This window comes from Sciurus vulgaris (assembly GCF_902686455.1).
Source record: "Sciurus vulgaris genome assembly, chromosome: 16".
In the NCBI taxonomy this organism is placed as follows: Eukaryota; Metazoa; Chordata; class Mammalia; order Rodentia; family Sciuridae; genus Sciurus; species Sciurus vulgaris.
This window is the reverse complement of record NC_136477.1, coordinates 42,146,231-42,173,966: the sequence shown is the minus strand read 5'-3', so window position 1 is coordinate 42,173,966 and position 27,736 is coordinate 42,146,231. Positions and strand designations below refer to the sequence as shown.

Here is a 27,736-nt window from a genome sequence, read left to right as displayed (position 1 = left end):
TCAAACATAAACAGACCTAAAAAAAAAAAAAAAAGGCTGAAATGGTTTCATATGCAAATCCTAAATTACCATATTTTACACAACAAGATAAAAAATGTTACTTTCGAATAACAAACTTTACTATCTGGCAAAATAATAAAAATCATAGTATGATTTTATGAACAAAAAAAGTGGACCAATGTAAAGGTTTGGCCCTGTACCTTGTATTCTCTCACCAGCTTCCATGCAGTTGAAAACGTAGAAGGTATACATCATGGGCAGATACACACTTCAGGCTCTTTTAATAGGTTCAGGTCTTATATGTAAAAACATATTTTCTGCAACCCCCTGAGGCATGATTGATGGTTTTGCTAAATGAAAAGATCTACCCTGAGTAAGATGACAGAAATGGTATTATTTGCTAGTAGCCAAGGTTGGAGTTAGAGGAGTTCGTGCCAACGAGGACTGTGGCAAGATTGTGTTTTGCTGCCTAACAGGAGACAGCAAGGCTCAAGGCCCTGAGAAGAGTCAGAATTCAGTTCAAAGTATACTGCTGCTTTCGTGGACTTGTGGACCCCAGTCTAATTTCTTAACAAACAACTGGATTTCTGTATCTGTAAATTTAAGAATATCTACTGCTAGGTATCTCCACAACCTTTGTCAACCTCTCTTTCACAAACATGGTCTTTAAAAGCACTGAACTTTTATACTACTTTATTATAGCTTTTTCTTCTGTCTTTATTATTATGAGCCACTCGGGGACAGAAGCTTTATCTAAGGACCAGCAAATATTGAGTATTCATAGGTTGATTAAATGAACCATTACACCAATAAATTATTTTAGGGATTATATACTTTATTATATACTTTTATATACTATTTATTTATTTATTTATTTATTTAATTTTTGGTACTAGGGATTGAACTCAGGGGCACTGGACCACAGAGCCACATCCCCAGCCCCATCTTGTATTTTATTTAGAGACAGGGTCTCACTGAGTTGCTCAGAACCTCACCGTTGTTGAGGCTGGCTTTGAACTTGAAATCCTCCTGCCTCATCCTCTTGAGCCACTGGAATTACAGGCATGCATCACTGCACCCAGTGGATTATATAGTTTTGGCATTAAGTTTAACCTAAAATATTTATTTGCATCCCCTCCTATCTCTCTCATATGAAGGGGTCATTTCAGTTGCTTTAGAATTTCATGGCACTATTCCTGCTATTTTATCTCAATAAATCATTTTCTACTTGAATTAAATTTTGTGGTTATGCCTTGTTTTCCCAATCAGACTGAAGACATTTGGTGAGTGGTAGTGCTTCTAATCAGGGTCTTGGTTTTTATTGCTGCAATACCTGATATATCGCAAGAAAAAAAAATACATGTAGATCTAAGAATATGAATATGCATGGATAAAAGGACAGATAAATTATCTAGAATTCATGGACCAGATTTACAGATCTGTGATCATTTCAGTGAAGGGTAGGGAAGGTTTTCTTTTTCACAAACTCTTCTACTTTAGAGGTAACAAGGAAGAAAAGCCTTACTTTTCCCCATAGTTTCACTTAATAGTCCTGGCAGGGAAACAGAGGTCAGTCAAAAAATAAAACAATGTCCAAATGGGTCAGTATCATTACTCCTAACATTCTGCATCACGACCTTCACCTGGGACTTTGGCAAGGCACCAACTGTTAGTCTGAGAGTGATTGATTTGAGCAATCACATGAAAGTGAAATATTGTCAAGGCGTCCCCAAATTCAGTCACAACAAAAGCAGAGCAAATTAGAGATGGCTGTGTACTGGCGGAGTGGCACCAACTCCATCCCATGGAGTTAATGTGCTCTCTGCCCTCAAGTTTAACCTGATACCAATGTCACAACTTAATGTTCAATACATTGTCAATGTGACTCAACAGAGCTTTTTAAAAATGTTCTTAAACTCTCATTAGAAACTGAAGTAGCACAGTAATTTAATGATGAATCTGAATGCAATTATGATAATTAAAATAGCAACTTAATTTTATGCTGTCTCTGGGAAATACTCAGCCCAGGGTTGCACCTTCAAATTCTGTATTAACCTGGTTAATACCTTCAATTTGTATCTTGAAGCAGCTAAATGTAGTAGAGTTCAGCTACTAAAACATATGAACTACATGCATTCAAACTGTTACTGTATACTTGGAATGTGTTGCTTTTACTTTGAATAGAGTTCTTGAGGTGATCTTCCTGAAAAAAAAAAAATGCAACACTATTTACTGATATGTTGATATTTTTTGAATGCAAAACTATGCTAGCTGTTAGGACAAAGATGTATGAAATAAAGGTGTGCATTCCATCAAAAAGCTGAAAAAGCTGCCATTGGTTGGACAAAGAAGACAAAGCTTTAATACATCCAAGGACTGAGCTGACCCAGACACCTAGAAGTAGGACATGGCCGGCCAGGAGTGTGACTGGACATATACATGCTTGTGTGTACCCATGTGAACATGCATTACCATACAACTCGTCCAGTCTTCTTTGCATTGGAATGTAATGCATGGGTTGGGGTGAGATATAATGGAGGACTGTTACAGCAGAGGCACCGATAAATCGCATATCTGATCCTCAAGTGATTTTGTTGGGTTGGAGATAAGAGACATGGAGGACTGAAAGAAATGATGGGCAAAGGCTAGATCACAATGAAGCTCTGACACCAGGAGTTTAGAATTCATAGAAGATGAATCCAAGCCAAATTCTTCCTTCAAATATCTGCTTTCATTTGTGTTTTGTTTCTATGAAGCCCTCACTAGAGGCTTAATGTCTCCTGGCTACAAGAATTGGCTTGTTGCACATTCCATGTCCATTACTATTAGATACCAACCTCTTCACTTTCCCACATTAGGGATGAAGTTCTCTAAATGTCCACATGTTTTGATAGGTGCTCATCTGACATTCTGTTATATCTGATCATTTTTTAATTCCTTTGTTATATTTGTGATTTCTATTTTATAGCTGAAATTTTTCTAAAAGTGGCATTAACATGGGGGCAAAAAGCCCTTCCATGCTCACACAGAGACACAGATGTTTCCAAGAATATGGTATCTAGACAAAGCCACTGGGAGTTTTAATATCATTTTTAAATTCCATCCAAATGTCTGATATATCTTAGATACTACTTAGGTGTTCAGCTTATCATTTGCTTTATAGATCTGATATTTTTGGTAAAAGCAGATAGCCACATACATACAGTGCATATGCATGTACACATGTGCTTATGCACTGAAGGAGTTTGAGAAATGCCAACTCAAATTATGCCCCTGTGATTTGCTGATGACTTCATATTGAGGGCAACTAGGGGATAGGAAATGAAGGGAAGAGCTTTCTCTAGACTCTCCTTATCTGCCTAGGGACAGATCCTCTAAAGGGAACTCAGTTGCTAACTATTCCCTCTCCAGGAATCTGGTCAATCAGGGAAGACTGGCTTCTATCCTAGAAGAGGAGAAAAAGTCAGTGCCACACTCAGAGAAATTCTGTCACAGGCTATCACCTATTCTTCTGAGGGAATAGTCATCTTTCCCCCAAAATAATTTATCCTTCTCTAGGTCTCCCTTACATCCTCTCTCCCCTAACCCCTATGAAGGTGGTGTTAAAGCTTCTACATCTCACTGGGTGCTGGTGTATATATTTTTCTGTCCTGTGATACCCTTGGGCACATAACACACTTGCATGACTTTTCTCCTGTTAATCTGCCTTCTGTCAGCTAATTTCAAAGTCTCAACTAACAAGCCCTCAGAAGGCACAAGTATTTCCTCTCCTACAGCATACACATGCAAACACACACGGGAAAGGAACCCAGTTGTTTTTAGACTCAAACACAAAATTATGCACTCACTTGTCAATTTCTTAATTCCCCTTTATCATGTGTACCATACACCAGCGCCTAAACAAAGTCGGATGACAGATCCTTTAGGAGGTTCAGATTCTTACAGCTTCACTCATTCATTATGTTGAGGAAGACAACATGTTCTTGTCAAGATAAAGAATTCATCATGAAATTTTCCTGTGATTCAGGAAGCAGTTTTATGTAATTTATTTAGGTCAAAACTTTTATCAGCCAAACAGAACCAGCAAAACACCATTCATCTTGATTTCTTCATGCATGAAAAAGAAGATAATAGAATATTTTCTGTTATTTTCATGTCACCCTTAATGTACAATTTGTCATCACCTATTCACATACGAAGATCTTGGAACCACAATATTTAAATAAATGTTTGCTGTCTTTTTTTAATCCTTCTTCTGAGTTTCCTTTCATTTTCTTTTTCAATCTCTCTAGAGATCTGCTTCTAGCACATTCTGCTGGCACTTATCGCACATCTTCTCAGAAGGAAACACTTGATAAAATCTCTTTCTTTGACCAATCTTGAGCCAGTGCTAAGAAAAGAAAATGCACTTCAGGCTTAAATGGTCTCACAATGGTGCTTCAGCTCCTGTGCTTAGATGCAGGCAATGGGATCCTTCATCATGGGAGTTATTGTCCCAGGGAGCCTTTGTTTGGGAGATCAGGTCAGAAAAGAAAGACTCCAGGAGCCAGCATAATTTCCACATGCTAAGAGGGACATTTGTACAACACTGTACCAGATTTATAGGAGTTAGTGGAAATGGGTCCCTTTCCAAATCACTTTATATTGCCTCTTAAATTTCAACAAAGCTCTAGATTCATAATCCACAAAATAATTTCTCTTCTCAAAGAAACCAACATTGATTATGAAGACCTAGTACACAGCAACAGTTCAGGGTCAAGCATCTTATGTATAAATAACTCTCTGTGCATAGTATTTGTATTTATATCTAGTATACAATGCACCATATTATAACAGGGACTTAGTGATTGCTTTTGTTAAGTGGCATGGACTCTGCATTTGGACCTGAACATGGCCAATGGGTAAATAGGGCAGGATAAAAGTTCTGCCTAGCCTTGCATGCAGATCACCTTATGATGAGATTGCAATTACCACATGACAGAAACTGAGGCTGTTTCCCTAGGGGGAATCATCTCAGGGGAACCAGATCACTCCCTTAAGCAGTAAGACTTCTCTGGGGTCACCTTGCAGCACTGTCTTCAAATAACAATCCTCCAGATCACAGTTTGCCCCAAACTACTTAATTATGCATACCTCCCACTCTGTGCCCCAATTTTTTCTTTACTTAAACCTGACGGTCATGTTAGTACCCAGAAGACAGGGCTGAGTATGCTATTCTCCTTGTCACAGTAATGATTAAAGTTCCTTTCCTGACTTCACCACACTTGTCTCTTCAACTGGTCTTGGGACAGGTGTCAGAATCTAGTCTATTAGGACTCCCAGAGCTGGGGCCATCACCCCAAAGAGCTCCAGGGGAAATATCATATATACAAGTATACAATACATACAAATAAATATAAGAGACACACAGCTTTCTGAAGTCAAGCCCAGGTTGTATTTATTATTTTCAGTATTTTCTGACCTTGGAAGCATAAGTCAAACAAGACAAACTTCTCACCATCCTTATGACAACAGAAATGAAAGCTAATTCACACTTGTCCTCTACTGAAAACTGTTTCCTAAGTGACACTGAGGTTGGACTTTCCTTATAAACTATTCTTTTTTCACCTTTATCACAAATTTAGCATTCTATCTAAATCCAAAAGAAAAAAAAAAAGGTGTACTTAACTTTGTCTAGTACTGGACTTGGGATAAACAGTTGATTCAAAAGGGTAATGCTCAGGAAGGGACAAAACCCAGACTTGTGGCCTTATGATGAACTGACTTTCCCAGGATGCTTTGTTCCCCAATGCAATTATTTACAGTCACTGAGTATTATTTTATCATGAGAAAAGTCTCTTTATCATTGAGTCCCTGGAACATATTTTATAATTCCAGTCAACACTTAGAGCAAAATTATAATGCAGAGTAAATAAATGTTCCTTTGCATTCACGGACTTTCTCAACCAAAGATTTAAAAGTACTTTACTTTTGGCACTTTTGAGTTTGATGAGTACAACATCCCTGGATTACAATTTTAAATTTAAAAAAAGAAAAAAAGGAGGCATGAAAATGAATACAAGATGACTGAGTCATGAGAGTGAAAAGTGCAAATTTAAATTGTAATTTAGTAACATTATCTGATGAATATATTTGCAATTCACTGAGACAACTTGATAAAGAGGATTATATAATAAAACCAGGGAGAAATATTCTAAGACTTACCAATTAGATGACTAAGGTAAATCCATATACTCAATAGGCTAATTAACTCCTGATTGATAGTTACTAAAGGGCCATTAGAAATGTCAGGTGTTCTTTACCTGTACAACTAGAGAATCTCAAAAAATAAAACAAAAATCTTCTTTAGCCATCATGTATACCTGATGACATTTATTAAAACTCGCAACACTGAAATTTGATGACCAATATCACGCAATCCCTTAGATTACTAAGAACCATTGTTCTTTCAGAGAAGCACCTATACCAGAAAAAAAGGAAGTCTAAAGCTTTGCTATGCTTCAGTTCAAGAATAAAAGCACAGAACTGACTGCTTCAAGTTTTAAATCCACTTACTTATCACATTTAATATAAAAATACTTTGTAAAGAAAACAATAAAATGATTACTCAAATATGTACTCCCAAGAGGCATGTCATGTAGGAGAAGGTAAAGCAGATGAAAATTATATTTCAACAAGAATATTATATAGTTCTGAAGGAATGTATTCTTATAGGACTTCGTGGGCAAGAGGAAGAACAGAAAAGTGATTGACTATAAAGAGAGGGATTTAGAAAAGAACATGAGGAAAAAGTGATGGGGGTAACATGATGTATCCATGATGGAGAATATTACAGGTGAGCAGAAGAGAACTTTGGAAGAGTAGACTCTGATCACACCAAGGACGGCCATGAGACCCAGCACAAAGGCAGACTGAAGGTTTCTAATTCTATGCATTACATAGTAAAAATGGAAAATAGATTCAATGGTGTGGTTGTCAAGGCACAAGAGTAGAAGCAGCTGGACCTGTGTGGAGACTAGGGAAACTGATGGGCAAGGTACAGAAGGCCAGGATATGGGTAACAATATGTCAAATATGGAAGCCATTTTTCAGGAATGGGAGGGAAGTAAGTTCCAATAAATGTATCAATGTGGAGACAGAGAGAGAAGAGGAACAGACAACATGAAGCTTTCAAATCTGTGAACTGCAGCACTAGAAAAGAGTAAAAATAGAGTAGGAAGGAAGTTGGGGATCATGGTCAAGATGAGGACCATTTTTTCCTTTAACCTGTTAAATACTGATATTGGCAAACTAAGTGTGTGACCAACAGGCCATTGATGGAAAAGCAGATCTGGACTTGGGAGAAGGATAGGCATGGAGAATGTCAAGACATAATAAACACAAATGGTGGTTGAAGCCACAGTGCAAAGTTATACTATTGCTCTGCTTCCCGGTCAAGGGAATTTTTCTGCTCTGTTGTGATAAGGCTTGGCCATGTGACTTTCCACTGAAAAGTAAGAGGAATGTTATGTGTTGCTTTCACTAAAAAAAATTAGCTGTAAGAGCTTGCTTTTTTTTCCCCTCCACCATAGAATTGGCCATGTCCAGATAGTGGCTGCTTCAACAACTTGGCCATGGTGTTAAATTCACATGGAAAGAAGAAACACAGCTCATATCTAATGTGAGTAATAAATAATTAGTTGTTGCAAAACTATATGGATTTGGAGACTGTTTATTACTACTAAATAACCCAGCCCAATCTGATGTAAACCATGGGAATGAAAGAGAATCCTCAAATTCAAAAGTAAAGAAAAATCAAATGACAGCATCACACAGAACTTTATCAGGCAATTCCGAATTTGGCATTTCATAAAAGAGAACACAATTTAGTTACATTTGCTAAGTTATTTTGACTATAATTTCTTGATTTCTGCCATTACTTTCTTTTTATATATATATAAAAAAACACTAAAAATACTGAATCAGGCTGTACTTTTGGAAAAATGCTCATTCTATATAATATTCCATAAGGAATACTATTCACTTTTATATGCAAACTATTGAGTATTCAATTTTTTTAAAATATTACATTTGCCTAAATATGTGTGTGTGTGTGTGTGTGTGTGTGTGTGTGTGTGTGTGTATGAATTCAACGGTCTAACACTTCTCATTGTATCACAAGAATTAGAATTATGCATTAATGTTAGGGAGTTTCTTCTTGCCTAGACATGGATAAACTAGGCTTTCTATGAGCAATTGGTGGTTGATCACTGAATACTACTATGTGTTCACAATTCTAGCACGCAGACTGAGATAAGTAGTGGAAAAAAATGAAAACAAGATCATTAACTAAGAGAAACTAACCCGCAGGTCATTTAGAAAAATTATGACCCCCCCAGGCAGCAATTAAGATTCCCGTACATCAACAAGCAACACATAATTTAGGAATTTAAGAGGAAATATCTGTCAAAATTCTCTCTTTTATCAAGTAAGTTAATAATCAAAACTTGTATTTTGTGAATATCCTAATTTTGAAGTTTAGAGAAAAATCCTCAAGTCAATTTTCTAATTCAAATTCAGACCACTTCTTATCCTTTTTACTATTTTTATTCCAACTGAGGGTTCTCACATACCAATGCTTTGCAAACTTAGTATTTTTTGTTTTTCCTCATATAATTGGAAGAGTTTTTTTCATATAATTGGATTATTTTATTGAGATCATTTGGTGAAATCAGTAAAATGTGATTTAACGTGTCTGTCTTTCATATGTATAGGTAAGTTTCTAGATGACAAAACATCCTTGTACATTAAGCAGAAGAGTTCCACTTTCGTATTACTAACAAACACACCATCTTTGATTCTTGAGCCTTATCTTCCTCTCCTTCTGCCAAGTATTTAACTGTCCTAGAAAATTAGTTCAGAGACTCATTTGGTTTCCAGGGTTGTAGTCTTAATCATTGTAGGGAACAAGTAGTGATAAAAAGGAGAAGTTATTATTTTAAGAAAATTCATATTTGTCAGCCCAGGTACCTCTGGTTTATAAAGGAGTCGAAATGGATAAGGGCCTATGAAATGGATCGAGTTTTCTTGGACTCTGTAGACAGTTCTCCTGGAGAGTTTCATGGAAATTCAATTTTAAAGTTAAAATTAGGTTTCAAACATCTGTGAATAAGCCGGAATCTTTATTGTCTCATTCCGTATGATTTTTTCCCCCTAGGTATCTGTCCCTGTGAATTAGTTGTAATGCCCAATACTTTCTTCCTTTGACCTTCAGGTGTTTGTAATACACCTCTACAGACTTCTGATAGCCGTCCTGCCCTTCTGGAATTTTCTATGCCTCCGGACGGGAAAGAGTATCTCACCATTTGAATACCCTTTCCACTGCTAGGTAAGTTTTGACATGTTTATTTTATGTAGATTCTCTTCCACAGCTTGTTACTATTCCAGTTCTAGAAGGACAGAGCCTTTGCGACTACCACCCTCCACATTCCAGTCTTCACATTACGGGTTGAAAGTACATGTCATAACTCCCTTCAATAACAGAGACAGCATACACGTGGGGGGTTTAGGGAGTTTCCTGATCCAAGCCAGCAGTTCGACCCACCATGGGAACGTATGTTTTTTAATGATGTGCATTTTTAACATAATAAAAATCTCTGCATTTTAAAAAGGAGTCAAACTGGCCCAAATAGCCATTACTGGTAAAAATGAACAAATAAACAAATAGGTCTAGGGAAACAAAAATTAGGGAACAAGCAAAAATAATACTCTGACCCTGGATAGCACGTTCATCTCTTTATTCTCCCTTCCCACTAAGGTGTTCACATTAGAAATGCATCTGAAGTTCTCTATGGCAAGAGTAGCTTTTGGGGGTCCCCATTTGTGCCCCAATATTTGGAAACAGAAATTAAACTCACCTACTTTGTTACCATTCGTTTCCCTAGAGCCACCAAAATAATGCAATGAGCCTTCAATTATGAGACAAAAGACATGTGCTTTTCCTGTAACTTTTTACATCTAAATTAATAAAATGGCATAAACCGGTTCTTTTTCTGTATGCCAGAAATGAATCTGACAAGCACTGCCCCCTCTCCCTTTTAGAGTGTGGTGGCAGAAATTGGAGAGGTCAGAGAACCAAAGGGGTCAAAGCAGCTCGTTCATTTCAGGAGACATTTTACGGAAGGCCGTTCAACATATCAGACCAGGTGTCAGAGCATAGAGATGACAGGAGCGTCTGGGCTCAGGGAGTGCTTAAGGATCTCGGGAAAGGGGCATCATGCATCTTCTGCCAGTATTACTCAGGAAAAACACATGGCAGTGTGCCACAGGCGCTGAGGGAGAGTGGCAAGATCTCTTTCAGAGTCACGAAGGCAGCAAACATCACCTCAGATCCTGGAGGGGCTTATATGTGTCCAGTGGACACTCCAAGTATAAAGAAGTGGTTTTAATTTGTTCTATTTGTTTACTGCCCAGCATGCTATATTTTCATCAGTTGTGGCAAAAGATTCTCTTCTAGTTAAGACAGTCTCATCAGTAAGGACATATTTCCTGTTACTCACCACTGTGCTCTGTATAGCCTGGAAAGAAACCAACCTGTACTAGTCCTTGTGTTCTAGACAGTGATTTACTAAAGATAGATCCAGGCATCACATAGGACTTCCTTCTATATAAAACTGGAAGACCAGTGGCCTTATGTTTTGTAAAATGCCAGCTTAGGGAGAGCCCACTGGCTTCCCCTGCTATGTGTGAATAAGCTGGTCTTTTACAGGAACTATCCCAGGGGTCCATTCAGGGGCCATTATTTCACCATGAAGACTCTATTAAAAAGGGTAATTGGTATCAATAACACTTACCTGTATATGCAGAGGTAAAGTTACCCAGCCATAACGAGTCCAGAATCACACAGCCACTAGTTAAGACAATGCAATGTTTGGAATTTATGAGAATGAAGCCTGTCAGTAATAATGCTCTTAATCGGGCCTTCTCGATTCATTTGGCATAGTTTGCTGTGTGCTCACGGTTAAATCAAATCTGCCATGCAGAAATAAGCTAAGGTATTGTGTGCAAGATGCTAAGGATACACTGAAAAGGTTCACTTCAAAAAAGGGATATTGTGGACATGGTTTCCAGGGCCTTTAGGACTACGATGTTCCTCTAAAAGCCACAGGACTATTTCACCATGCACAATGCGGACTATAACTAAGGATATTGGAAAAAATGAGAGGAAATAATTACCAGTGTACAGAAGGATGGTTCAAGCGTGAATTAATGTGGCAGGCACATCATTAAACAGACACGGGGTTAGACAAGGGAGGGAACCCCCAAACAACAATGACGACAACAACAACAAAGATCATCGCTTAACCTGTTTTGTCAGAGCTGGTATTGATGGTATTGGTAGTGATGGTGGTGAAGGTAGTCTTTGCGCTGTCCTTGGCAGTTACAGATTTCTGCTTATTTTTCATGGCTTCCAGTGCTTTGAGCTTCTTGGCATGTTTCGTGCCTTTGTAGTGGGCCGCAGCCTGGCTCTACAAAGGAGAACAAAATGAACCATGCAATCAGGCTCATTTCTAAACTGGCATTCTCTGTATTACTGCAAATACAGACTCCCTTTCAATAACAGGTACCATTATGGCTGTGGCCAAGCAGTGGGATTCTATTTAGAATGATGCTAGAAAGCAATGGGAATCGAGTTCTAAAGCCTTAGCATAGAAGCAAGAACATTTCATGGCTTCTCTGAAGAGAAATGCAGCTAAACACTAACACATCCATGACATTGTCTTTGCGGAGTGGGGAAAAAAAAAAAATTAAGAATTTACACCTGTGTTGCTTTTGTTCTGCCACTGAAGATTTCTGGGCTCCCAAAGATGAACAAGGGCCCTAGAAAAGAGTGGCTCTCATCTCCTTGGCTCAGGATTTCTGTTTTCTTTTTCTACAGTGTATCTTATTAATACAGTCCCCAACAGGTGTCTACAAGAAAATATTCAAACATAACAAGGGAAGTGGGCACCCTGGAGACGGAGGACGAAGCTTGAGAATTCAAAAGTGAATGCATTGCTGAGGTACAGATGGAGTCGCATGGAAGCTGGGCAAATTTCTAATTCCTTCTTTCTCTACTAAGGATACCTGAGAAATTCAAGGTAGGGTCACTCAACAAGGGGATCTTTCATCCCTCAGTCTAGTGTCTGAAGGCTCCAAGGTGTTTTGACTACCTAAAGGGACCGATGCAATTCTTTTGCCCACAAAGATTATTATTTTTTAAACAGTGATAATATTTCCCAAGTTCATATTTCATCACACTATTTTTTTGGGGGGTGGGTTTACTAGAGAGACATACTAATTGGGATAGAATATCATCTTTAAAGAAATAGAAAGATATTAATGCTTATTCAAAAGAAAAAAAAAGACTTTGTGTGCTGGGGAGAGGTGGAGAAGAGGACGTCTGTGAGGGTGGGCAGGGAGATACTTAGATCAGAAGGTTTTTCAGGCCAAAACCTTCACAAAAACTCATTTCCCAGAAAAGAAATCTCAGTGGAAGACTATTTCTGTTAGATCAGCCATTACTTCCCATTGCTTATTTAAACTAAATGTTTCATTTTGCCAAACAAAACAAAACAAAACGATAATCATATTCTTCTCTTTATTCTAGTAACTGCAGTGGTCAGGATGCTGCAGTATAATATCTTTTGGTAGATAAATAAATAGTCTGCACCTTCATTTGCATCATTCCAACAGGATATCTCACAGGACTAGGTACCCTTATTGAAAGAACACTGGACAAGGAAATTATATATTAGAAACAATTTGAACAGAGAGCACACTCATGCATCAGTTACAAGTTTTCCAACAACACAGAACACCAGAAAGACATAGTGTGAGCCAAAATAGAAGTTAAGACATGCTGTAGTTAATTGAGAAACCAGTGATAAGTTTAGATTGGTTTGATTCTATATGGGGAAAGTCACTTTGATGGACAGGGTTTCATGTCTTTTTTTCCTGCTCAGTTTTCCTTCTTAATAAACCAAATCTTTTGGGAGCTAGATCCTATGGTCAAGATAGTTGGTCATCTTTCCTAGGCAACTGGCTATAGCGCTTCCCTTAAAACCAGAGTTCCTCTCCTCTCTGCTGGTACCTGCTGATCTGGTGACAGAAGTCAATGTTTCTATAATATATATGAAAAGATTGGTGTCCAATACCAGTGCTGTCTCAACTTACACATCCAGAATATAAACTTTAAAGGTTCCTAACAAATCTACACTCTCGGTTTTATTTCCAATTAGACAAGACCATTTTGACATTTCAAAAGAACACCCAGAATGACCAAAAAGAAGCAAATTCCATAAAGAAGCAAAAACCCCATCCTGCACAGGTACAAACAGACCAGGGCTCTCCAGCAACGGAGTCCTGGGGAGAAGCCAGTGACAAAATGACCATAGTTGGTGTGCTCACAATGGAGACACCCAATATTTTGAAATCTCAAACAAAATGAACTGCACACTCACATTCGTTCATCAAATGATAGGCTCAAAGTACCTGCTGACCAGTTTAATCACACAATACCTGATTTTTTTTTTTTTTTAAAGTGACTGGCTCCTTCAAATTTTGGGGAAAAAAAAAAAAAAGTCAAATGCTAGAAAGGTTCAAAGTGCTATGGAAAGACCAGGGCACACAGAATGCCAGGGGGATGGAGGATAGTGGGGTGGCAGCAGCAGGAGACCAGTGTGATTTTGATTGTGCAGGTTTGATTGTGCGGGGGCTTGTGTTGTGGGTAGAGGTGACATCCAAATTTGAAACCTGATGTAGGCAGAGAACCCTTCTCGATATTTAAAAATTTCTGCATTTTTTATTTTATGATTTTAGAATGTGTAGACTGTTCTTGAGTTATCCTACTCCAAATGTTTCTAATATATGTATATTGAACCCAGAGTGCACAGGTTCGCCTTGATTCCGGTATGTTGTATAAAGGTGTGCTTCTGTGTGAAGGCAGAAAACCCAGACAGCTCTCCCTTAGGCCACCTGGTTAGAGTGGACAGATCATTCAGTGACATCTAATCTTTCTCTGACTCCAAAGCTGAAACCTAACTAGGAGCTCTGTGGAGAGATTTTTTTAAAAGTAGCAGTTGGTCAGAGACATCCATTTGGGCCCCTTCTGCCTCATCTTTGGGCATAAATGTACAGAGAGACCGAGACCGTATCTTCTGCTAGCATAATAAATATGTTTCTCCTGAGATTGTTTCTGATTCTTTAGTCAGTCTCTGAATCAAGTCATTCACAGAAACGTGGGGACCATCCAGACACTGCAAATGGTCGTTTTCCACAGGAATGTTTTCTTGGTTAAATAAGCAAGCATGCCAATATTATACTGCATCTCACTTAGAAGTGATCCAGACAATAAGAAGTAGGCTCTAACCACTGACCCTTGAGGAATAAGTGGGATATCAGGGTGCCATGTAATAAAAATCACTATACTAATCTTGAAAGAGCACATGGCATCATGACATCTAGCCAGTCATCCCAGAGGCAAATGTTGATTGTAGAGACAGGCACATGCATTCTTATACAATAGAATGATGCCATTGTAGATGTCATTGCCATGTCCTGTCAGCCAGTCAGACTTTTCAGTCTTCAAATTTTAACCTCCATATTTCAAAATGGCACTTTGCTTAAACACAACTATTTAAGTAGATAAAATAAATCCACAAATGACTTAACAGTTGAGAGGGTTTTTTTTTTTTTTCCATTTTGAAGCACACATACACATATTTGTCTAAGAGGCAACTTTAAATATTTACATGTCTAAATGTGTGCAATGTGTCACCCAATAGAAATTATCAAGTTTACTTCCTTACGAACAAGTCCAAAAGAACAGTCAAAAATAACCCAAAGTTATATGTAATTGGGGAACTTCTATCCAAGAGGGGTGAACTCAAAACAGCAAATTAACCTTGGAAACCTCCTTAAAATTCTAGAACCACACAGAAGTGATTGCCAAGTCCTTGTGATTTTCTCTTCCCTGCTTTTACCTTTTCTCTCCAAGGTAATTATTGTTGCAGTATGAACTCTGACACTATTACTTTTAACTCTAAATTGAGTGCCTTGTAACAGTTCAATCTTCAGGGGTTGGAGGAACCCCAGGTCTGTAATAAGTCCAATAATAATAAGAAAATACTAAGCCCTGTGTCACAATATTCAAAACTTCATTATTTAGAAGTATGTAAATTCACTGTTTTATTTGCATTAAACTGATTTGGTGTTCTGGGTGCATTCTTTACGTACCTCTTCTTTAGGGAAGGCATTGGACAGCACACAGACAAAGGTCTCTCTGATTAACTAGCTAAGAGCACTTTTTCTGCTACTATAATTACCAAAATATTTAAGGAAGAAATTTAAAGGTAGAATAATTCATTGTTCTAAATGGCATAGATATTTTTATTACTTAATAATATGTCCCGTGTAGAACATTTAATATTTTTTTATCTTGTGATTGTATAAATTGTAAGTAGCAGACTACATTAAGAATAAAATGAAAATTGACTTCATTGTATCCCAATGTAAGAAAACATGATTCAATTAAGACTATTCTTTGTGAGCTCAAGTGATTGATGCTTTACTTTGAATTTTTTTTTTTTTTTTTTGTCTTCTGTGCTCTTCAGTACAGTAATGAACAGTAACAGCCATGGGAACAGGAAAAAAAAAAAAAGATAATACCCCAAAGTAGAGTGATTTTCCTATACCAGTGGGAAAAAAAAAAAAAAAACATCTAAACAAAGAGAAAAGGGAGGCATGTCACATTTTCTCAGATACATTAGGTAACTCTAATTTTTATAAGCAAAGAAAATACTTTTTCACTAAGTACTAATATAGTTAGGAGAAATCATCTAGATGGGTTCACTTATCTTTTCAAAGCTTCTGAAGTTGTCTACAAACTTCGTGATTCCCAAACACGAAGCATTTCACGTCTTCAAGTATCTAATGTGAATAATAAAATGGTGGGAGCTTTACTGGAGTGAGAAAAACTAATTTGAGAGTTTTTGCCTGGTTCCTGTCATGGAAGCTACCACTGCTTTTGTATATGTGGAACCTAAATAGCTGCCTCCTTGAATGCTAATGATGGAGACCTGTCTGGGGGACATGGGACAACAGTGGGATTTGGAAACTGTCACACAAGGTTTAATCCAGCTAAAAAGGATGTGGACTCTGGCTGAATTTGTGCAGACTTTTTTTTTTTTTTTTTTTTTTTGGGATGTAAACCAGACACCTCAAATGAGTTTTAACTCTAGTGATATAATTGCAAACATTTCAGGTTTGTACAGAACTGAGCAAAGTCAGGAAAACCACTGGAACTACTCACCCAGTGCACAAAATCCCTTCATAATGCCCACAGCTTAACACTTCTCTCAGTCTGTGCTTGTCACATACCATTTATAGAGTGTTGGGAGGAATTAGAAATGTTGAATCTAATTAGGTCTGAGGGTCAAGTTGTCATGGGTGTTGGTGTCAGCAGGAGAGAAAATGGAATGACATGCATATTTCCTCTGATCCTCAACTAGTCACTGTGCCCCTACCCCCAGTCACAATGTCTGCTGTCTAGCAAGATCTGCTAGCAGCATAGATAAATGAGCCACACCCCTCTCTCTCATTCTGGTAAGAACAATGCCACAAGAAGAAATCTTTTCAAGTCCTTTAATGACTAGTTCCCTCTGCCTGGAGTGCCTTTGTTGCCTGGTAATGTTTTAATGTCACCTGGTTCTGGTATTGGGTGTGCCTGTATTATGGCACTGCCACAGAAGGGTTAAGTGTCTGTGCCTCCAAACAGAGAGCAAATTCCACCACAGAGAATGCAAGACCTGATAATACTCATCATTCTGTCCCTAGGATCTACTATGCAGCTCTGAATAGATGCCTATTAAATGCATGTTGAATTAATTTCACATTTTGATTTTTAAATGGAAATATGCATATGGTGTCTCAACAGATTTTGTGTGTGAACAGGGTTCAACTTAATTCTCTGCCATTCTTTGGCACTTCGCCCTATCTGTTGAACACACTTCAGGGGATTTTTATGGCACTTAATGCAGGAAAAGCATCTGGCACAAACACAAACTATTATTTTTTTCTCTGGGAGGAAGCTTATCATCAACCACAAATTGTGCTATTTATGGGAACTCTCGTCACATGGGATATAGGAAAGGAATATTAAGGAAAACGTTTCACTTTTTAAAATTTTTAATGAATAACAGTTTTCCTTTTATAAATCCAGGATATACAATGGATGATTTCAATGATGACTCTGTTTTAAGGCTTATGTAAAAGATCAAATCTTTTAAATACATATAGAAATTCCCAGTACTTGGGAAATACTACTGGTGTTACTACTACTTGTAAACTTTAAAATGAAATATATTATGCTCTACAAATATGGAGAAATTATATCATCATTAACTCATTTTCTTCCATACAAATCTATGTAATATATACCCTGTATTGTCGGAAGAAAAGCACTGAGAGAAAAGACAAAATTTCCTACTTCTTCATAAACCACTATAGGACTTCCATCTATAGCTTTGTAAGATTCCTAATCGGTAATTAAAAAATCCAAGAATTGTTACTTTAATGATTTTATCCCAAAGAGCTCCTCTAAAATGTGCAATTATTAAGGAGATCCATTGGGTCCACAAAATAATGATTTATATTTGATCCAGATGTCCTGTCAGCATTAAACAGCGTGACAGCTGTCTGTATTTTAGGTGTATTAGGAAATGATGGAGAATGAGACCATAAATAATCTCTGAACCTGAATACCTGTAGGTAGAGCCCACCCATCTTCACATTTTCTCTCTGTTCATTTATTCACAAAGGATTCACTGAACAGTTACTGTGGGCCAGACATAATTGTAGCACGTGGTCTGGTGATTATAGATGAAGTCGAGACTGCAGCTAAATTGGGGAATTAATCAGCAACAGATGGTAACTGAAGTCACTGAGAAATGCCATTTGTAAGACAAATTAAAGATATTTTTCCATTTAAACAGGGAAATGCAATCCTCAGTCAGCTACAACATTTGAGTGAATGAACTAAGAATCCCATTGACAGTGGACAGAATAACATATTTACACATTCTTTATCAAGCCATGGTATACTTCATCACTTAGCATCAGAAAACAAAAAGGTGTTTCTTAAAGTGCTTACGAGCTCCACATTTCAACCACAGAGAGAATCTTTTCTTATCCTCACACCAGAGTAAGTTAACCAGAAAGAAAGAACACATTTCTCTCTGCCATATAGAATATTTCATCTCATCACTGGTCTCTAGAGGCTAAATTCATAATGTTACAAGTACCATCACAGAATACCATAGGGGAGAATAGTAAAACCCAGCTGCAGAGAGCTATAGTAAGGTCTCCTCAAAACCTGGCAGTAAGGTTGTTCCGAGTTAAAATTGTAGTGGATGGAATTAGCCTTTCACAGGAACCTTATGAAAGGGCAGGGCAAAAGCAGGAAGGCAGAATGGGAGTACTAATCAAAGGCTGGCTGAATGTAAAAGAGCAATGTCATAATGAATATTATTAACATGTCTGAAGGAAGACTATGCTAGTTGAATACGTTTCATCCTGGTATCTTGAAAAAGGAAATTTGCAGATTAACTGCATGCAAAGTTCTTTTTCTTACCCTGATAAATATACAAGGAAAAACATATAACACCACTTGATCTTATTTTTGAAGATGCCATCTTCTTCTGTCTGTTATGGCCAAAGGAGAAATGGCCTATTCAGTAAATCATATTTCTAAAAAATTTATAAATATATAAAAGTCTTAAAGGGATGAAAAGGTGATACCTTTCCTTGCCCATCATAAGGGTCACATTGGGCACTCCTATAACAAAAGACAGGTTAACAAGAGAAACACATGAAAGATTGATTTAGCCAAAGCTTCACATGATACAGGAGTCTTCCAAATGAAAACCCAAAGACCCAGGGGGAACTGTCATTTTAGACTCAAAGAAGAAACAGACAGTCACTTAGAAACATGATTAGACAAAAGGACATGACCTAATGATCAGATACAGAATGGGAAATCCAGCAAGACCTGTCTGTCCATGTTTCCTTGCCCTCCTAGGTATGGGCCTGGACCCCTTCTGGAATGAAGGTCTTAGGGTCTATTATCACCCAAGGTAGGCCAGAAAATTTGTCAGCTGCTACAAAGAAAAGTCGGGGGACATTTGAGTAATATTTCTGTTTTAGGCTGCTTTGGTGGAAATGTTTTCTAGTTTCCATGACTTTCCATCAGGAAGAGGAATTCTAGTTTCTATGGCATGCCTTTGGGAGAAAGGATTAGGGAAGGACAAGGTCATTAAGGCCAAGATTCTGAGTCCCTTTCCTTCAGCTGAAAGAGTCATCGAGTCAAGGCACCATATTTGAGGTAGTCTTCTGAGCTCCATCAGTCTCACCGATTATAAAATTTAAGCACCTTAGCCTCCTGCATGCAAAGCAAGCCAGCCAAAAGCTGCATTTTTATGGTCTACATTTTTAATAGATTAATTTCCTAAATTAATCTGTTAAAGTTGTACTCGATGCTTTGTGACGACAAAACAGGGACCATGTTTACTGTGTTTTTCCAATACATCAAGTTCTTTCGATCAGCACTGAAAAAGTAAAATAAAAGTTTCTCTAAATAAGTATTCAAATTTTGAGTTCCCGAGTATCAAGAAACATTTAGGACATCTAATTTTCTGTGTTATTACCTGAATCTCTAAATTTTTGAGTTTATCATTAACAAGATCGATAAATGAATTTTCATGACAAGTTGGGACATTTCAATCTTAAATACCAGAGTTTTCTAAGTGATGCTCGTTAATATCACAGCTTCTACTGCTTAAACCAGCAAGTGATTTTCCCCCTTGGGCATATATTAACAATTTACTTTTTGCAGACAAGTGCACAAATATGATTAGCTTTTTGCAAATTGCTCTTTATTCTGTTACTGGTAAGTAATTTTTATATTATTACAATGTAAACAGATGCTATTTTCCACTACATATTCAGCTGTAATGAGCTAATTTAATGTGTTAAAACAACAAAAGAACTTCAAGAATGATTCAGTGATTCAAGCTGCATGAAAGCTAAGAGAAAAATCAAGTGCAAAATTTGTAAAAATTCTTCCAAAATTTGGTTTTCAGTGAAGACTTGCAGATCCCTCTTTCTTTGAAGTAGCAAATTCACCTTTGCAGGACTGCTGTACAAATTTTTAAGCAGAAAGGCTCCACAGGTGCCTCTGGCTCTTTGCCCTCCTACTTCATGAAACTTGAACTATCCGTGGAACTCCTTTTGGTTGAAGAATGGATTTACTTTTGTTTTTATATCTGTTCGTCTAAATATTAGGTGTTCAAACAGACATTTCTCCCCTAGCGCATTTCGATATATAGATGGTTGAGGCAGAAGCACAGCAAGCAAAGGAGACAAAGAAGATGTAGACATGGAGATATCACAGCAACATAAAGAACCTGGTATCATGGAAATCAAGAGAGATAAGAGTTTCTGGAAGGAAATGCTTATTGCTACAGACTGCTTCTGTCACTCAGTTAAGAGGAAAGCCAGAAGGGTCTATTAGATTTTGCAATACTGCACGTTATTTGTGAATGTGATATAGGAAAGGACCATTTCTTAATGCTGAACCCTTCATTGCAACAATGAATTTAGGTAAGGCCTAGAATAAATGGAGGATCTCAGTGCTTGGTCATGGAGTTGCTAGCTGGAGTGATTTCCAGCTTTCATTTCTCCTCCATTCCCTTTCTGAATTAAGCACCATTACCTTAATTTAGTTCTACTAACATGTACTTCCATATTATAAGTGAGTCCTTAGAAACAGACTCGTTTGATTCTATCGTTTGTAAAAGTAAAGAGGAGTTAACCTTTGTAAAGACATTAATGAGTTATATTAAATACTTTAACTTTTAAAATAAAATTCATGGTATAGAAAACCTTAAAAGGTTAAGAATAGACAATTACCTATGAACTAATCATCCAGCATTTTTTTTTTTTTCAGACTTTCAGGGATTTTATTTTTCCATGAGGAGGTGAATTAGAGGCATTTGATATCTATTTGTTGAATGACAATTATACGAAAAATTAGATCACAGAATTTACTGCTTTTACTTATTAATATAGCTTTGAAATTTTTCCAGGTGAGTAAGATTTCTTGGTTCACATCCTTATGATCCTATGTTAAAGAAAGGAAATATACCCTGGTACAGTTGTCAATGAATCATCAATAAGAAGGCATAGCTTTCAATCAGGCCTCTAATTTTGTTTATATATCTAACATAAATAATTTTACTTCCAGTCTGCAATTTCCTCTTTCCAAAAATAGGAATGTTACTGAAAAGTTACCATCAGGTTATTGGAAGAACGAATTATTAGTTACTTCAAAAATAATTAGTTATATAAAAACTAAGAGTAACATAGAACTATAATTAACTTCAGGCTTTCCTCTACAGATTAATATTTTAAGACTGGCTCCCTTCTGGTCTTCAGTGTCTGTAATGACCATGACTTGCTAAACCCCCAAAAACACAAGGAGTAGAACTGCCTGAAAATTAGAATGCTCACTGCAGAAAGTATGGAAAAGAGAACACATGAACCTCTAATTCTAGTTCTTTAAGCCTCTCCCCAGTTTGTGGTCTATTTGTTATAGCAGCTAATATAAATCCTTTTCATAGACTTTTCACTTGGATACTGAAGAATGTAAACTGCTTTAATAATGATACTAATATCTCCTAGAGATTTACCAACTAATATATATTCTATATACTTTTGAAAGGGCTTTATGTAATTTGAAGTTTCCCCCCAATTTAGATTTTATTATGCCCATTTCAAAGACATGGAAACTAAGGTTTGCAGTGTTCAAGTAACTAGCTTGAGGTACACAGAAGAACACATAGACAAGAGTTGAAAGTAGGTCTCTTTGTCTCCAGGGTTTACTGTATCATGAAGACATTTTCAAATATTTGTCTTCAATGCAGATATGCAGCAAATGAAAAGTAAGACCCAAAAAGGTGAAAGATGTTTTAAATGCAGTAACTGTGGATATATGTTCATAGACTATATCTCCAAAGGTCACCTTTTACCCTAGAGACTAAATGGAAATTTTTTCATAACAGTCTAATTTCTGGAGTATAATATCAATAATATATGGAAAAAATTCCTCTTCTTCCTTGGCACTCAGCCACACCACATGCTTCTCTTACAGTTACATGGCTTTGTGATTGTCAGTGGAAATACTCTGCATCATGCCCAGTCCTGATTCACTAAAAATCTCTAAGCACAGTTTTCTTGGTATAGTATCCTTGGATGCTCCACATTAAAAATGTTAAAAGGACAAGGTAAGTGGGGCGTGGTGGCACTTGTGAGGCTGAGATGCGAGGAACACATGAGCCCGGGAGCTCCAGACAAGTCCAGAAATACTAGCTACATATCATCTCTAAAATCAACCAACCAACCCCACAAAGTAGAGTGGCATGCATCCCCGAATCACCATGTAGAAGTGATATACAAATAGATCAAGAACACTTAATTTGTATATTAGCTGAGCAAAATTTAAATATCTAGCTTGCTATAGCCATAATATATCTTTTGATTGATTTGTACAGTAGAATGAATTACCTGATATTAACAATGGCATCTACCCACCATTATGCTCTAAAACTACATAAACAAAGAGTTCCCAATCAAGGCAAAGAAGAGAGAGAGGGCAGCAGATGGGCACAATCATGTCTGTGAAACTTAAATGTAGCTATTCATTGTCTAAATGGACCATCAAAGTACTCTGAAAATCTACAAGTTTCATGGTATCAAGAAAAGCAAGAATGCAACATATCTTTCTTCGGGTTTTTCTGCATATGTTTTTCAATAGCCTGTAGTGAAATAATACTTAGAAGAGGTGTTAGTCCACAGATCTGGACAGACCCAAATTGTTTTTCTATATAATCCCTTGTAAATTCTTGATAACTATCATTTCTTGGTATGGTTTGCATAACCAGTTTTCCAAATGCTCTACCTGAAACCAGAGGCAGAATGTGACTGCTGGGTTTTTTCAGCATTGTATGAAAGCCAGTTAAGGTTTCTTGCAACAGCACAATAGGATTTCAGTTTCTGGTGTCCTATTTGACTTTGACAAAATAAATCAAATGATCCTGCTAAGGAAACCAGCAAATGATTGATGGAAATGCCTCAAGGTCTTAATATAATGCATGTCATAAAATAAGTACTACTTTTATTTCAGGAATCCTTCAAATCTACAGCTTTCTGAGACTTCTTCACTTTTCCTGTCTATCCTTTCTCATTTTACATTTAGGAAAAAAAAAGTTCACTCATACCTTTTTAAAAATATATATATTTATGAGTACACTGTTTTATACTTACATATATGTTTATATACAGTATGTTTTTAAATTTTTTATTTGTTCTAATTGTACATTACAGTAGAATTTATTGATGCATTTTGATAAATCATACATACATGGAGTATAATTTCTCATTTTTATGATTATACATGTTGGAGGATCACATTGGTTATGCAGTCATATGTGTACATGAGGTAACAATGTCTGTTTCACTCTTCTATCCTTCCTACCCACATACCCCTTCCCCTCTACTCCCTTAAACATATATATATATATTATATATGTTTTATACTTACATTTATATTTTTTTTTTCAGAAGACATAGAGTTGATCTTGTGGTTATTTTTTTCCAATCTTACATGAATTTTATCTATGGATCTTAAGTCCCTTTGGTAAACATTCATTTTTTTTTCTATTTTCAAGTGAAAAAGATGAGACATTTCCTTGAAATAGGAGTGTAAATACAAAGAAGGTATAAATCTTTATATAAATCTTTACACAATTTAGAGGATAATTATCCCAGGTCTACAAGCTGAGGTGAGCATTAGCTCATAAGTCTTATTTTAAGTAAAATGAAGTGAAACTAGGTTTGGATTTAATGATCCTGAGGCTTGGTTTTGGCTGTCCACCCACAGACTTGAGCAAGTTTACTTATTTGCCAAACCTCAGTTTCTTCATTTGCAAAATAATAATAGGAAAGTTATTTGTGAAAATTAAATTAGGGAAGCAAAATCTCAGCTGCTTGAGCAAAAACCAAATGTGAGTGAAAAGTCCTAGGTCTTTGATTGACCTACCTTTTATCCTGTTTGAACACTTGTGGAAGGAATAGCTTTTTCTCTACTGATTTTCCAGACACATGGGCTTTGGATAACCTCAACTACTTCTCTTAATCAGCTGCAACATTAATGGAAGGAGAAATATTGGTATTCTTGAAAGATAGGATTAAGAAATTATTATATATATATGTAAGAGTTATGCTAAAAGAGACCCTCAGCATGAACAAGACAAGTTTGCTTTGTGGGTATTTCATTCATTCTAAGAACTTAAGAATGCTGTCCTCTCTCCAGAGTCCAGCAGATACATGATCTAAAGTCCTGCTCCAGTTCCACCTAAAAGAAAGGCAGCAATTCAGAGTCAGCTCTGGAAGAAGCTCAGAGAGAACCACTCTTGGGGGATTTAATAGCCCAAAAGAAGAGTAAAACGGGAAGTCAAGAAGAGATAGGGAAGGAAGGGTTTCCTGTTTCCCATCCAAAGTGACTGAAGGAAAACTTTATGAATGCAATTAAATGAATTGCAATTAAATGAATTGCCTCTGGAGGCAGTTAAACTTGTGGTATGTGCTTACCTAACACAAGACTTCCTTCCTGTCAAGGCATTAGATCTTTCCAAACTAATATTATGGGCATAGCTTAGTTCTTAAAAGGGCTTGCAAAGAAATGATTCTTACCTCTAACAGAATAAAGAAAGGTGCTCTGCTATAAAGTAGGGCTAGAAGGAGAAAGGAAATTGATTCTCAACTTCTTGATCCTTCTGCTCAAGGATTACTGGGTGGTCCCTCTTCAGATGGTTACAGAGGGCATTTCTGGAGATGCTTAAGACTTCAGAGGAAAATATGGAGAAAGGGATTTTCTTTGAGGTCTTTTCCATTGAAATATCATATGTCTCTATCATAGGACATTCTAAAGAATAGGGTCTGAGATATACAGTGCTGGAGAAATGCTTTTATCCCCTTCTTGAATATTTTAATTCTTATTAACATTCCCTATAAAGACATGGCATAGATTTATTATTTTAAAAATATATGCAAGATCTATATTTTTGTCAGAAAATAAGCAAAACTTCTGGTTGATTTTATTTTTTAAATTATATGTTGGTTTGACTGTCAACACAGTATTAACTCTCACTTCTTCATTTTCTCTGCAATTCAGATTCATGTCACATTTTCTCTAGGCATTTCAGAAACAGGAAACTAAACCGCAGTTCCAATTGCCAAAAGATATATCTTTCCTTTTGTGGTGGTTATAGAGTTATGGCTTTATTTAATAAAATACATGGAATTTGTGGTTAGAAGACCTGGGCTCCAATCCTAGCTCCACTTTGTGACGTGGGGAAATACAGATATTTCTAAATACCAAGTTTCCCATTGGCAAAGAAGAAACAATGCATATTCATTATTGCATCAAATATTGCTAGAATCCCATGCCATTTTCTCAATACTGCTAGATACTAGGGGTTAAAAAGATAAAAACAAAAGAGATCCAATTCCTAGCCACAGGGAGCTAGGCGTCATAAGGATTAAAGGAAACATGAATTTAACAGAATTATGCTCACAATACATGATAATTTCAGCTATTATTGCTGATGATTTTGCTATTATTATGTCACATAGAACAATCTTGATGGAGGTTGTGATACTTTTAGAGGATTTCTAGATAATTCTTTTTATTAACCCTAGAGCCATCCTACCTTTAGACTTCTGTATTATTATTGTTTATGCAACAAAGAAACCTAGATATTTGCTATGTCCATCATAAGGTATCAGCAGTTGGGGCAGAGGTACCCAAAAAGATGAATGTGTGCAAGGAGAATGCAGAATAAAAAATGACTCAGGTTGCAAAATTTTGGTCTATTCAAACTCACATTTACCTGAAAAACTGAGGGTTTCTGATAATGAGATCTTAAGATATTCTTAAAAATGAAATATTTTGGTTTGCTTCTTGCTGTACCTCCTGTATGAATTCTAAAAGCCTGACAAAAAATACTTAAAAATGGAATCATCTAAATCCAATACCCCAAACAAATGCAAACAGCATATGTATAAAAGTTTATGTGTCAGTTATCTAAAATATAGTAGGCTGAATAAATACTAAAAATGAAAACATATCCAGCAGCTTCCACAGTTATCTTTCTCACATTTTTATTTGTCCCTTGTCAATTCATTTCAGCAAATATTGAGTTCATTCAGCACTTGCTGATGGTCAGACAAGATTCTAGGCAGTGCTACATTTAAAAAACATACTTCAGGTAGCAAGTCAAAGGATTTTACAAAGGCAAACAGCCTAGAAAATTCATTATCCAGCAGTCAAAGTTACCACTTGGCTCTGATTTTGGAGAGAGTTCATGCAACTGTCTCAGCCAGGTCCAGAAATCTGAGGGTTAAAGATTCAAACCCTGGGTTTGTATTCTGTGAAGATGGATATAATCGCTGCCATAAATTGACAAGTTATGCATAAAGTTACAGTGACAAACAAGGCCACAAGCCATCACAGGTCCCTGAAATTACTGATGTACTTCTAAAACACCAGTAAGTAAAAGAGCAGGTGGCCCTTGCACTGCTGGCTGTGGCTCTAAATCTTTCTAGTGGACTAGGAAATAAGCACTTCACTGTTTAACATGGGTGGAGGAAGTCACTTCATCATTGACCTGTCGAATGAACTGCTGACACAAGAAACTTTTCCCCACTTAGAAAATCACAAGTACCAAGCAGCTGCCTAACAGTTGGGAAATGTTTTTTTGGCCCATGCTAACCATCTTTTTTGAAAATAAAGGCCAGTTCCCTTTGAGGAACTTTGGGTACACTACACATTTGAACTCCCATCATACATGAATCCTGGAGAGGTAAACCTTGGGTGAATCAGTTAATGGCATATAAATTTATTTATACCTATAGCTGCGCATCTGTTATCCACTATATGACTCAAAATGCCAACTGTCTGGTAGCTCAACAGCAATTCACTGAATACCATTTTCAAAAAAATGTTAGGTCAAGCCTGCATTACAAGAGATCTTTTGGTTTAGGATTAGAAAAGAAGAAAGAGAAAGCCCAGAATCATTCTGTCAGTTACCAAGTAAAGCTATAAATTGCTTCCAGAATTAACTCATATCATTTATGTTTTAAAAAAGTAACTCAATGTGTATGTTTAAAATTCTCCTGGAAGGTCAAATTGGCCAAAAGGATGGAATACATTGACAGAACTCGATTAATCCTCAATTATACTATTGAGGAAAAAAGAATTGTGGTTCTCTGCAATTTTGGAAAGATACTGAATATGAAAACACTTCCTATTTTCATGCCAATATCAAACATAAGGAGGAAAGAAAATTAACATTGAATGCCCACTGTGAATCTGCTGCTTTGCCCTCTTTAATACTCAGAACCATCTTATAGTATTATCTTCTTCATTGTACAAGAACCAGACTGGTAGAAGTTTGAAAAAAGAAACTTATTCAAAATCACACATTAAGTGCTGAATCCTAATACAAGATTCTTTGTTTATTTCATGAAAATGGTGCAAACAGTAAGCTCAAAATAACTCCATTCTCATCTGAATTTGCACGATGGACTAAGCAGTAAAAAA

The 27,736-nt window shown here is 36.7% G+C and overlaps 1 protein-coding gene across 5 annotated transcripts in view; it reads right to left on the bottom strand.

Annotated features, from left to right (window-relative positions):
- ZNF385D (zinc finger protein 385D) overlaps positions 1-27,736 on the bottom strand; it is an 857,219-nt gene that overhangs the window by 68,828 nt on the left and 760,655 nt on the right. For all 5 annotated transcript variants that reach the window (XM_079114281.1, XM_079114282.1, XM_079114284.1 and 2 more), the window contains one exon: positions 11,345-11,507. In XM_079114281.1, coding sequence (XP_078970407.1) covers positions 11,345-11,507 — 163 coding nt within the window. The remainder of the gene's footprint in view (positions 1-11,344; positions 11,508-27,736) is intronic.